We start from the raw sequence: 13,688 nt of genomic DNA on the forward strand, positions 1-13,688 counted from the left end.
AGCATAGTTAACCCTGTTTAGCCGAAGTTTACTTTATTTTCCTGATTTAGTCGGCTAATTACTGTTTTACAGTTGTAATAGAGTTGGATAATTGGTGAGTCCAGTTGATTATTAGCTATCTACTGTAGCAGTTCTTCCTCCCCCAATTGTCTCTCAAATTCGCTTGGATTCCCTCGTTCTTGTTCGATTGCTCGTCGGATTGTCCTGCAGGTTTGACAATTGGTATTAGAGCCCGTCGATACTCGGTCGTGACGCGAAGATGGACGCACAGAAGCTATCTGAGGAGATGTCCGAGAAGCTGGCGGCGATGACAGCTACCCTCGATACGTATCTGGCGCCGGTGCGCTCTCGGGAGGCCGCGAGGCGTTCACGGGCTTCCTCAACGCACGCGCAAATGTCGTCGGCTTCAGATCCGGCTGGGTACACCGCGCCTGCAACCTCACCGCCGTCGCCTGCGTCTACCACCACTACCGCATTCTCGGCCGCATCTTCAACCGCGTCCACCAACACCACCGTGTCCTCCTCTACAGTTACCTCAGCGTCCAGATCGGTACACCATCACATCCACTGACGTCGCGCCTGCACTCACCTCGCCGATGAGCATCCGCCCCAAGCCTGACGACACCGACAAGCACCCCTACATCCTCGGCCGGGGAGAGGACGAGCTCGCCGACGTTGAGATGCCCGGGCTCGTAGAGGGCCGTGCCGAGTTCGGTCCCTCCAAGCCCTTCGCTGGTGCGCGCATCGATTGTAAGGAAATCCCCAAAGCGCACATGTTCAAGGCGGATGTGCCGGGGCTGAAGGAGGAGGAGGAGAAGGTGAAGGACGGCAACATCCTCCAGACCTGTGGCAAGCGCAACAAGGAGCAGGAGAAGACGGACACCGGGCACCGCGTGGAGTGCAGCAGCTGGTCACCCTGGCACGAGAACGCGAAGACGCAGCAGATCTGGGCGCCCATGGAGAACGGCGTGCTCACCATCATCCGCGATGGGCTCAAGGACGCTTCTCCCGCGCCGAGTCCATTCTCTGCAGCGGCCACTGACTTCTGCGAGCCGACACCCACCAGTCGCTCGACGGTTTGCCTCAATGATGACTGCCCGGAGCTGCTTGTCCTCATCAACAGCCGATCTGCTTCCTTTAATCCCGGAGACAGCGAGGTCACGCGCGAGGTTCCTGGGCTCGCAGATGAGGGCTGCTGCTATCTAGCGTCGATCAGTCACTACCTGTCGTCTGGATTACAAGTGCATTACACTGATACGCTCCTGGATGAAACAAAGTTTGATTCAATCCGTGATCGTGGAACACCCTGCCATTTCAACCTAGGACAAGGCCAAGTGTTAAAGGGTTGGGATCAAGGAATCAAGAACATGAAGAGGGAAATTGCTATTTTCACTATTCCTCTTGAACTGGCTTATGATGAATCGGGTTCACCTCCAACTATTTCACCCAATGCAACTCTGCAGTTTGAAGTTGAGCTGCTTTCTTGGAATAGTGTCAAAGATATTTGCAAGTACGGTGGCATATTCAAGAAGGTACTGAAGGGGGGAGAGAAACGGGAGAGCACAAAGGATCGCGATGAAGTCCTTGTGAAAAATGAAGCTCAGCTTGAGGATGGTACAATTGTATCTAAGCTTGAGGGAGTTGAGTTTATTGTTAAAGATGGGTATTTCTATCAGGCACTTGTCAGAGCTGTCAAAACCATGAAAAAGGCAGAGAAAGTGCTCCTTACAATCCAGCACCAATATGGTTTTGGTAAGAAAGGTAGACCAGCAGCTGTTCATGCTCATGCGTCTGGAGCAGATAATGATGAGCAAATACTGAATGCAATGGTGCAGTGCCTCATTGTGCTTGTTAAGTTGCAGCTAAGGATGCCAGGACCCGATGCTTCGACTGAGTCCATTGGTATGGCACTGAAGGAGCTATTTGTGGAGGCAGGAACCAAGAATGAAGTAGTAATGGGCCTTAACCCCTGGAAACTCTTGGAAAGTATACACGCATGGAATTCACAATACAAAGGCTATTTGATGCATGATAGTTATGAATTGCTTTACCTTCTGCGCAAGTGCTGAAATGAGGAGAAGTCCAGGAAGCCTCCTAATCTGCGAGGGGAGTGCTTCTGGAGCAGTGATGCTTACTACTGTGCAGTTCATTTTTCATGTCTACAGCCTGTGTTGCCACTCGGATATGGGTTACCATGCTTCATCCTATGAGTTCCAACTGCCGCTGCCATCAAAGGAACATCCAACAAGAGGGGATGCAACTAAGAATGCAATGCAGAATGCATTTTTAAGAATGGATGAGCTGCTGCAACAATCAGATGAATGGGAGGAATTAATTAATCCTCGTGGCAGTAGAGATTGGATACAGTTTCTCATGACTGGTGTTTGTGCTGGTGCTAACCATTGGCTCTTCACACAGGAAACCCCTTACATGGCGCCACAAGAGACAATGAAGTGTAACCCAGGAAAGTCTTATTGTCATATGTCACAGATAGCACTACAGGATGGCAAGGGGAATGTGGATGTGAGAGTTTATGTGAAAGTTGATGGCAAAGAAATTCTGATGAGAGAAAATCTGACACTTATATTGATGATGGTGATGAATCTGATGAGGAGGTTCCATTGGCTATCCCATTATATTCCTATGCAGATGATGATAAAGGCAAAGAAGCTAAAAGTGATGCAGAGAAGCTTGCTGCACCAGGGCATTACTGTTTTTCATTTGTAATAGAGTTAGTTAATTGCTGAGTCCAGCTGGTTATAAGCTGAGGTAGGAGGAGAGAATGGACATGCTGTCATTTTGTAAGAAAAAATCATACTCATTAGCTATCTACTGTAGCAGTTCTTCTTCCCTTCTCCAATTCTCTCTGAAATTCGCTTGGATTCCCTGTTCTTGTTCAATTACTCGTCGGATTGTCCTGCGGGTTTGACACTTCATCGGCGAAGATTGCAAGGGTTAGGTGAAGAGCACAAGTGGCCGGCTCCCCGGCTTTGCTAGTCAATGACAGCAAGAGGCCAAGCTGAGCATGGCGATGGTGACTGAGCGGCGGCGACTCGATGCGGTAGGGCTTCACCAACTTCTCCAATTGAACCCCCCCCCCCCATCTGAGCTTCTCCCATATAGGCGCCGGTCAGGGCCCCACCGAAGAGATTAGGCACAATTCGTTGGGATTTGGGGGAAATTTATCCCGGTCGGACTCTATCCGATTGATTTAGAGATAATTTGAATTGGTATCCGTTAGGGATAAGCGGGGATGCCCAGATTTAGCGGGGTGAATCCATCTTGGGGATAGAGATAATGCTCTATTCTGAGGATAGCGGCAGGGGCAGCGCACGGCCATGATGGCTCAGGTGGGGGAAGACTGAGAGGAAGCCGCACGGCTTGGGCCGAGGAGGCTGGCCACAAACCCGGGCCAAGGGGAAGGGGTGCGGTGAGCTCGGGCCAGGAAGAGAAGGGCGCGCGGCGTGGCATAGCTCAACAAAAGAGGCAACGAAGAAGGGATAGCTTTGGGAGGTAGGGGATAGAGCAACAGAGAGGAGAGCGGCTTTGGGCCACTCGGTGTGGAGAGGAAAGAAGAAAGGGGGAATCTTTTGTATTTATTTTTTTATTTTTTTAATATTTATAAAAATACACGTTTATTTAAAAAATATAGATCTAATTTATTGTTGCCTGTTGAAAGTACGACCGCTTAACATGGCAAGCTAGTGTGGCGGCCTTCTGATGTGGCACAGAAGATGTCGCTCGTTGATACATGTTCATTTCTAAAAATTATTAATCTAATTTTATTGTCGTCTGTTGGAAGGATGACAGCTTAACATGGCAGGCTAGTGTGACCACCTTCTGACGTGGCACAGAAAATGTCATCCGTTCAACAAGCCACACCTCGTTGTCGTCCCCTACATGCAAGCGCAAGTGCAGTAGCCGGTCACATGCGAGTGCATGGCAACCTCACATACAAGTGTTGGTCACATGCATAGCTGGGACACCTTTTCTAGTGGGACTATTGCAACGCAGATCCTCCTGCCACCCTTGGTAATACCAAAGGTGTCGTCCATTGGTGGGACGACATCTTAACATGGCGGTCACATCGGTCTGCATATTTAGTTTCAACCCTTATCCCGTGGGCCACATAAAATGTCGTCCATTGGATAGACGATACCTTGCTATCACTTTTTCAACGGATGACGATAGATTAGATCTACAATTTTTTAAAAATAGACATATATTTTTATAAATATTGAAAAATAAAAATAAAAAATAAAAAAGAGGTGGCCGATCTGGGCCAGCCCGGGCTACCGCAACCTAGAAGAGGAGAGAAGAGAGGCCGAGGGGAGAAAGGCTTAGGACCAGCTCGACATGGGCAAAAAAAAAAAGAAGGAGAAGGCCCACGGTGGTCACGTGGGCTAGACCAGAACTAGGAGAGGGAGAGGAAAGGGAGAAGGGCCAGCATCAGGCCGGGCCACCCTTTTTTATTTTCCGTCTTTTTTATTTCTCTTATTTCTTCTTATTTTCTCTTGTTCTTCTTCTTATTATATATATATTATATACATATATATATATATGTATATGTATAGTCTGCATGTATGCTCATTGTAGTTCATGTCTGCGCATACCCCACAAGTTGTAACTCACAGTGTTTCAGGTTGTAACTGGGGATATGCGTAGTGCGAATAACAAGTAGTAACTCACAGTGTTTGCTTCTCGTGTTGCAATTATGTATTTATGGACGTGAAATTGTAACTCACAGTGTTTTGAGTTGTAACTGGGGATATGCGCAGTGCGAATAACAAGTTGTAACTCACAGTGTTAGCTTCTCGTGTTGCAATTATGTATTTCTGGACGTAAAGTTATAACTGGTCTACATAACAAGTTGTAACTCATAGTGTTTTGGGTTGAAACTGGGGGATGTGTGCAGTGCGAATAACAAGTTGTAACTCACAGTGTTAGTTTCTCGTATTGCAATTATACATTTCTGGACGTGAAGTTGTAACTGGTCTACCTAACAAGTTGTAACTCACAGTGTTTCGGGTTGTAACTGGGGATGTGCGCAGTGCGAATAGCAACTGCGCATAGGCGCAGAATAGCCTCGCTGTGTGTGTGTATATATATATTTACAAACTAAATGCAGAGAATTAGCAATATGCGGATAGTCCGCATGTTTTTCCGGAGTCTCCGCAAAAGTGCGGAGAAATCTGCGGATACTCCGGAGATTTTAGTAAAAACTATGAGATGCCCATGCAATACAACATGGATGAAATCCACGAATTAACCAGCACCAGTGGATGTATTCTAACCTATTTCACCAAGTACTTGTAGCTCAAAATTCATAAGAAAGTAGATCGAACAATATGCACAAATATTGAGGAAGAACTCAAAAACAAAAAAAAAATAAGAGAGGAGACACGCAATCTGTTTCCCAAAGTTTGGACACCTCCTCTGGATGTTCCTACGTCTCCGTTGAGGGGCTCAATCAACCCTATTCCTCTCCAAGCTCGATCACACTTGAGTTTGGCTTTCACTCTTGATTTCTTCCTTTTGCGGAGGCAAAATCGAAGCCTTCACCACAACCTTGGGTGCTCTCCGGCGACACCTTGCCGCCTAGGGGATTGAATCACCAAGAGTAACATACACTCCGCGAACTTCTTGCCGATGAACTCGAGTGCTCAAGATGAGAGTTATGCTCACTTGCTCTCAATCTTCCTGTCTCTCAACCCAACTCACTTTTCTTCTTAAATCACTCACTAAATTAGAGTGGGGAGAGCACAAATGGATTTAGCTTTGAGATATTTTCATGGAGGCACCAGCATCAACCAACTGAGGGGGTGAGGGGGTATAAATACTCAACCCCAAAAACTAGCGTTACACCTGAGAAAATGCGGACTCTTTGCAAAAATGCAGAGTCTCCGCAAAAATTTGCGGATCCTCCGGACTTTAACACAAGAAGCAGTTGTTTTAAAAAAAACTAGTCATTATACTTGAATTTGTAGACCCTCCGCAAGAATACGGACTCTCTACAAAAAGGTGCAGAGTCTTCGTAGTTTAACAAAACAGGCTAGGTTACCGAAGAGAAAACATCATAACTTTTGATCCCGAAGTCCGATTTCGACGATTTCAAACTCTATGAAAAGCTTATTTGGAGGACTACACATCCCAACTAAACTCATGATATTAAACCTATAGGATCAAACTAGTAACTCTTTGAAACCCAATTTGAACACTTTCTCACTTTTGGCACCAGGCTTCTAAAGCGAACTCTCACTTTGGGCTTGGTTAGAAACTATTGAGCAATGAGACAAGATAAGTTGTTCAATATTGCATCTCTCTTAATAGTGCGGCATACTTATACTCAACTTCAAAGATAAAACACAATTGAACTACTTTGAGCCTTTGAATACCTTCAAGTACCGCTTCTTTTCTTCAACCTTTAGAGGGTTGCTAACTTTTATATCGTCATCACTCCATCTTTTCTTGATTCTTCATGTGATTAATGTGAATCACCAGTAGCTTCCCATAGCCCTGCACGGTATTGGCGCAAAGCCTTCACTTATTCTTCACCACTGCCTTGGTCCTTCGGCGCCAAGCTATTTGTTTGCCCTTCACCACCGGATGGTCCATCGCAACCAAGTCTTGCTTGCCCTTCATCGTCTTGCTATAGAAAACCATTTTGTATCCGACATCTTCAATAAATTCACTTTATCATATATGGAGTCTAACCTTGTTCTTCACTCTTGGCATATATGATTTGAATTAAACTTATGATTTTTTATGGATCCTAACTCCAACTCACTCTCAAGCACAAAGCACGTGGGTTAGTCCATAAACTCAATTGACAATGACATATCTTTAGTTACTAGATTTTTACAAGTAACTTAGCATTCACGCTTATCACCAATCTTCAATGAGCTTTTCTTTCTTCTTATGAGCATCACTAAGATCTCAATGGCTTTGATGCAATTCTTTGAACTCATGGTATTTCTCAACTAATCCATGCCTCATCATTTATGCATCTCCTATGAAATAACTTAATAATAATTCTCAACATAATTGTAATCTATAGGTATTGTCATTGACTTACCCAAGCATCACTTAGAGCTCATTCATCTTGATGCATATCTCTTCTCCATGCATCATATATGAAACAACCTACTAATAATTATCAACAACATTGTTAGTATATAGGTATTGTCATTAATTATCAAAGCCACACCTAAGGGCTAGATGCACTTTCAGACGGTCTGGGCAAACAAGAAAAAAAGGAAGGGAATTGGGCTACACCCAGAAAGGATTAGAGTTATGGTCCAAAGGTTTTCTCTTTCTAAGTTTTCTTTTTTATTTTCCTTTTCTATTATGTTTTCCAATTGATTAATAAATTCTAGAAATCAAAACAAGGCTAAAGGATTACCAAAAAATACTTTAATTAATTCTAGAAAATTATAGAGGGCTAATTAGAACACATGGACATTCTAAAAGCATTTCTATCTCATGAAAATTCTTTTAGTGATTTCTAATTACTCTTTTTATTTTTTAAGTTGAGTTTAATTCAAGGGAAAGTTCCTATAATATCAGATTATTGTAGTATTGTAATCTTCTATTTTTGTAAGATCTTATTTCATATTTGAACTATTTCTATTATATGTTTTTGCAAAAAAATCAAACTTATTTGTTTAATTTATGATATTGTGAGATATTTTTAATATATTTGTATTATATTTTGGTAAATTTTATACTCCATATTAAATTTATAGTTTTATGAAAATTTAGAGTGCACACATAACGGAAAAATCCAAGCTCTGCCACCGACTATCAGCAAACCTACAACATATGCATAGAGGGCTAAACAAAAAAATGGCATCTAATGAGGGTGATATATGTGTTATGAGAGCGTACCAGCATCTTCTTATGACTCTGGTACGGGGCGGCACAAAAATGGCACATCCTTCATGTCTCCACATTCATCAAGGAAAAAGAGCATTGGAGCTGCATCGTTAGCATGAATTAAGCCTCTTGGCCTCACCCAGACTTTGATATGGGAATACGGGTACCTGTTGTGGTTATGGAAGCAACCGAATTTGCTGTCCTTCGGTATTTGAGCGTTCACCCCACAGATTACATGAAACTCATACCCAGCTCCCTGAAATCCATCAATTTAAATTTTTAGATGAGTTGATTGTGTTGAAATTATAACTCATCTAATTAACATGATGGCCTAGCTCTAGATCAATCACCTCTTAATTGCGGAAGCATTAGGTGTGTACCTGCATTCGGTGATGCCATTAGTTCTAGACGGTGAGATTGATCAGTGAGGAAGGGATGCGTCGATGTAGCCGTACAGACTGTCGGTGTAGTCGAAGTAGCCGACTTGATGTAGTCGTACGTGTTGTTGAAGGAGCTCGGTGAGGATGTGGCCGACGTGAGGAAGAAGACATAGCATGGCTGACGCCGATGGTGGTCTTCACCCCACTGCAGCGCTGCCTTTGATCGGTTTAGGGCTTTAGATGTTGGTTATGCGTTTGGCTGCGTGAGATCTATATCCCCACGAGCTCCGGTATTCCCCTTTATATTGTGGCGCTGGTGGAACGGGACCGCAACCAAGACATTGGTTGCGCCTCCGATTGTGGCACGTGTGGGGACAGGACTCCCCCTGAAATTTTCGTTTCCAGTTAGATCATGTTAGCTGGTTTGCCAAAATAAAATCCAACATTCTCCCCCTTGATCGTAAGGTTAACATCATAAGCCTACTCTCAATGAAATAGCACACCAAGTCAAAGCATTACAAGCCAATAAAATACCACTGAAACCCAAATATCTATAGTATACCACCCCATCTCGAAATGAAAAAACGTTATGCTTAATGGGAGTTGGTTTGTTTTATGATCCTCTTAATCCAGAATCACAGGCTTTCAAATATGCCGACAACATGATCATGAAAATTATAGGGTGGTAAGCCTTTAGTAAGTGGATCCGTAAGCATTGACTTAGTACTTATATGCTTGGCACTTATTGTTTGATACTAGTTCTATCTTTCATAACATGAAACTTAATATTGATGTGTTTGGCAGCACCATTCAACTTGTTGTTATTCGTATAGAAAACTGCGTATTGGTTATTGCAGGATAACGTAAGTGGCTTTAAAATGTTGTCGACCACTCTTAATCCCCGGATAAAGTTCTTTAGCTATACAGCCTGCCTGGTAGCCTCATAACATGCTACAAACTCAGCATGCATCGTTGATGATGTCGTAAGTGTCGGTTTGGAGCTTTTACAAGAGATAGCTCCTCTAGCGAGGGTGAAGATGTAACCTGACGTGGATTTCTTCGTATCCGCACACCCCACAAAGTCTGCATCCGAATAACCAACAACTTCAAAGTTATCGATTTTTCTAAATATGAGCATGTAGTTTTCAGTGCCTTGCAAATAGCAAATGGTTTTTCTTAATGGCTTTCCAATTGTTCGATCCTAGATTTGATCGATATCTGCCAAGCATCTCGGTAACAAAAGCTAAATCAGGGCACGCATATACTTCAGCATACATAATGCTTACAACACTTGAAGCATAAGAAACCGACTTCATCTGATCAATTTCATATTGGTTCCTCAGACATTGAAATATCCCAAACTTATCGTCCTTAGCAATAGGAGCAGACATGGCAGAGCACTTATTCATATTGTATTTCTTCAGTACTATGTCAATGTATGCCTTTTGAGACAAACCTAATACTCCTTTGGACCGATCTCGGTGAATCTCAATGCCAAGAACGTAAGAAGCTTCACTGAGATCCTTCATATCGAAATTTGAGGAAAGAAATCTTTTAGTTTCAACCAGCATATCCTTATCGCTGCTGGTCAATAAGATATCATCCACATAAAGAACTAAGATGGTGAATTTCCCCCTTTAAACTTTATATAAATGCAATTATCAACTCCATTTTCGTTAAAGTCAAAAAATTTAATGACTTTATCAAACTTGAGATACCACTGCCTAGAATCTTGCTTTATACCATAAATTGATTTCTTAAAGCGACATCTCAAATGTTCCTTGCCATCCATGACAATACCTTCCGGTTGAGCTATGTAAACATTTTCTTCCAAGTTACCATTAAAGAATGTCATCTTCACATTCATCCGATGCAACTCTAAATCATAATGCACTACAAGCGCTATAATTATTCTGAAGGAATATTTACTTGATACGTAAGAGAAAGTTTTGTTATAGTTAGTCCCTTCTATTTGCGAGAAGCCTTTAGCTATGAGCCTTGCTTTGAATCTTTTGATGTTCCCCTTAGAGTCATGCTTGGTTTTGTAGACCCATTTACAGCCTACTATTTTAGCTCTGTCAGGGATTTCAACTAGGTCTCACACATCATTATCACTCATAGACTTTAATTCATCCTTCATGACATGGAGACACTCAGGCGAACGTTCACTCATTATTGCCTCTTTATATGAGTTGGGATCTTCTGCCTTTCCTATGTCATTAGCATCCGCATTCATGTAGACAACGTAATCATTCGAGATTGCAGGTCTTCTATCGTGTTGTGATCTCCTAATCGGTTCGTTAGGCACTGCAGGACCAGGACTGAGTACTGCAGGGGTTTGCTGAGGCTCATCGTTAAGTGCATCATTAAGAATTTCAGAGACCTCAACAGGGGGTGCACTGACGTTAGTTTCTACGGAATGTGCAACCACCTGGGGCACAGGGATATAGGGCTCTTGGATCAGCGGTATAAGAACGTAAGCTTGTGTTTCCTCGAGATCAACTTCCCTGGGCTCTAGATCCCCATTCTCAAGAAATACAACATGTCTTGTCTCAACGAACTTAGTGATTTTATCTGGACTGTAAAAAGCGATACCCCTTCGATCTCTCATGATACCCATTAAAGTGATAAAGAACTATCTTAGGATCTAATTTCCCAATATGTGGATAAAAACTTTAGCTTCAGGTGTACAACCCCACACTCATAAATACTTCAAAGAGGGTTTTCTTCCCAATCCATAGTTCATAAGGTGTTTTTGGAACTGATTTACTGGGAACCCGATTAAGAATGTGTGTGTCTGTCTTAAGTGCCTCCATCCATAATGCAACTAGTAAAGAAGAATAGCTGAGCATACTTTGCACCTTCTCCATAAGTGTGCGGTTGCGTCTCTTAGCTATCACATTCTGCTGAGATTCATCAGGTGTAGAATATTGGGCTACTATGCCATTTTCCTAAAGGAATCTGGCAAAAGGATCAGGGATTTGCCCGTAAGGGGCATGTCTCCCATAATACTCTCCCCTGGTATTCGATCTCGCCACTTTAATCTTTAGGTTGTGCTGATTTTCTACCTCAGTCTTAAATATCTTAAATTTATCGAAAGACACAGATCAGTCCTTAATGGGATAGATATAGCTGTAACGGGAGAAATCATTGTGAACGTAATGAATGAATCAAAACCATCCACCGATGTCATAGGAAAAGTACCGCATATATCCGTGTGAATTAATTCAAATACTCCTTTGCTCCGACTGGCCCCCTTCTTTATTTGCTTAATGTACTTTTCTTTAATACAATCTATGCAGTGGTCAGAGTCAACGAAATCTAAGGGTTGGAGAATCTCTTCCTTAATGAGACGCTTCATTCTCCCCCTCAAAATGTAGCCTAAACAACAACTCCACAATTTTGAAGAAGCCTCATTAATTGTACTTCTCTTTCTCTTATGGTTCGCATCACAGACATTATAGACACAAATGATTCATTAAGGAGAAGCATATAAAGTTTGTCTTGTCGGACAGCAAGACCAATAACATCTGAAATAATCTTAAGAATCCACTTATTGTCTCCAAAATTATAATGAAAACCATTATCATTTAACATTGAAACTGAAATGACATTCCTCCTCATGGGGGAACATAAACTACATTATTCAGTCTAAGAGTGAAGCCACTATCAAGAACTAATGGAAGGGATCTAACAGCTTTAACTTCGACTTCCTTTCCATTGGCCACTCTAAGACTTTTCTCCCCCTTTCCTAATGTTCTCGCGGTAAGGAACCCCTGTAAGGAGTTGGTAACGTGCACAGTGACACCTAAGTCAATCCATCAGAAATTAAGGGAGAAATCAGCATAAAGAGATTCATTAATGAATGTTATTAAATCATTACCCTTCTTTGCAAGCTACTTTAGGAAACCAATGCAGTCTTTCTGGTACTGGTCCTTCTTGTGGCAGAAGTGGCATCCATCATCCTTGGGTTCTTGAGAGGTAGAAGCAGAAGGAGTGGTGCCTTGGACGCCCTCTGCGCTGCCTTGTCATGCTTAGCGATGAAATGCAGCTTCTTCTTAGAGTTGAAATCTTCTTGGAATTTTCTTTTGTTCCTAGGGTTGCTAACTTGATTAAGAAAATATTTCTTTTCAGCCCTCAGCCTCTCTTCCTCTTGGACACATATCGCGATCAAGTCACTTATGGTCCATTTCTCTTTCTAAGTATTGTAGTTAATCTTAAAGGAAGAAAATTCAGGAGGGAGAGAGATCATAATGAAATGGTCAAGAAAACCATCAGATATTTCCATTTTCATGCTCTTGAGTATGGCTGACATGTTTGTCATCATCATAATATGTTCTCTTATACCACTGGACCCATAATTGTATTTAGTGTTGAGAATCTTCTGAATCAATGTATTGGCATAAACCTTGGAGGTGCCTTTGAATTGCTCATCCACGGTTGCTAAGTGCATCTTAGCTTTTTTTGAGGTTGGGATTGCTCCACTTATAGCTTATGATATCGAGTTCCTCATTATCATAAGAGACATGTGGTTGGATCACTCCCACTTCTCAGAAATTACATCATAAGTTTTTTTAGTTCATCATAATTCTCCACGCCAGTGGCAGGAGAAGTGGGAGCGTCAATCCTAAGTGCATAATCAAGGTCCAAAATTCCAAGAACAATAGTCACTTTAGCTTTCCAAGCGGGAAAATTATTCCCCGTAAGTTGCTCTATGCCGTCAATTGTGGCGGCAACAAAGAAAATGCTAAGAGCTGGAGAGAAAAGATGGACCAGATTAGAAATTTATTATGAATAAATTTACACGAAAATAACTCTACATTGGTTTGATTAAAATCATGCAAAATTAAAATTAAAACTCTAATCACATCACCGTTGGGCAAAAAACGGAAAAGAATTTGTATGAACACATAAAATGGCACATAATTATAGTCAACTTTAGTCAGAAAGTAATTATGAACCTACATAAATTGATCATAAAATTCTCTGAAAAAAATCTTCTAGTTGGTTCCAATTCATCCAGAGAATTTAATCATAATTTTGTGCATTAAACATCATTTATTTAGACCGTAAACATCATTAATTCCAGTGCATAAATTAGAAAGACGTTAGCCTTTCGGCCCATTTCAGCCGCGCGGTCTAGCTTCATTTGCGTGGCCCACAACTTCGGCCCGGCAGAGACTGTGGCCCAGAAAAGCACTGCTCAGCCTGGCCTCTCTCGCACACTCCAACGACGCATCTTGGCCGTCCATCACAATAGAACGATCGTCTGTCGTTTTCGCTAGTAACAAAAACACAGCGCGACGGCTGGTCGCCCTAACCCTAGACCCATTCTTCCCCTCCCGTCCTGAGGCCACCATATGAGAGAGAAACGAGAGAGGGAGGCGGCCAAGGGAAATCTAGTGGTGGCAAGCCACCGGCGAAGATGAGAGA

General features: G+C 42.5%; 1 protein-coding gene across 1 annotated transcript; it reads left to right on the plus strand.

Annotated features, from left to right (window-relative positions):
• Positions 1-297: 297 nt before the first annotated feature.
• On the plus strand, positions 298-2,149 carry LOC133903702 (uncharacterized). The gene has a single exon (XM_062345142.1). The coding sequence runs from the start codon at positions 597-599 to the stop codon at positions 2,067-2,069; it is 1,473 nt and encodes a 490-aa protein (XP_062201126.1). The 5' UTR covers positions 298-596; the 3' UTR covers positions 2,070-2,149.
• Positions 2,150-13,688: the final 11,539 nt, after the last annotated feature.

Source organism: Phragmites australis, chromosome 21, assembly GCF_958298935.1.
Source record: "Phragmites australis chromosome 21, lpPhrAust1.1, whole genome shotgun sequence".
In the NCBI taxonomy this organism is placed as follows: domain Eukaryota; kingdom Viridiplantae; phylum Streptophyta; class Magnoliopsida; order Poales; family Poaceae; genus Phragmites; species Phragmites australis.

Bases quoted from the DNA above. Each gene is read 5' to 3' on its own strand.
- LOC133903702 (XM_062345142.1), top strand. From the start codon at position 597: ATGAGCATCCGCCCCAAGCCTGACGACACCGACAAGCACCCCTACATC.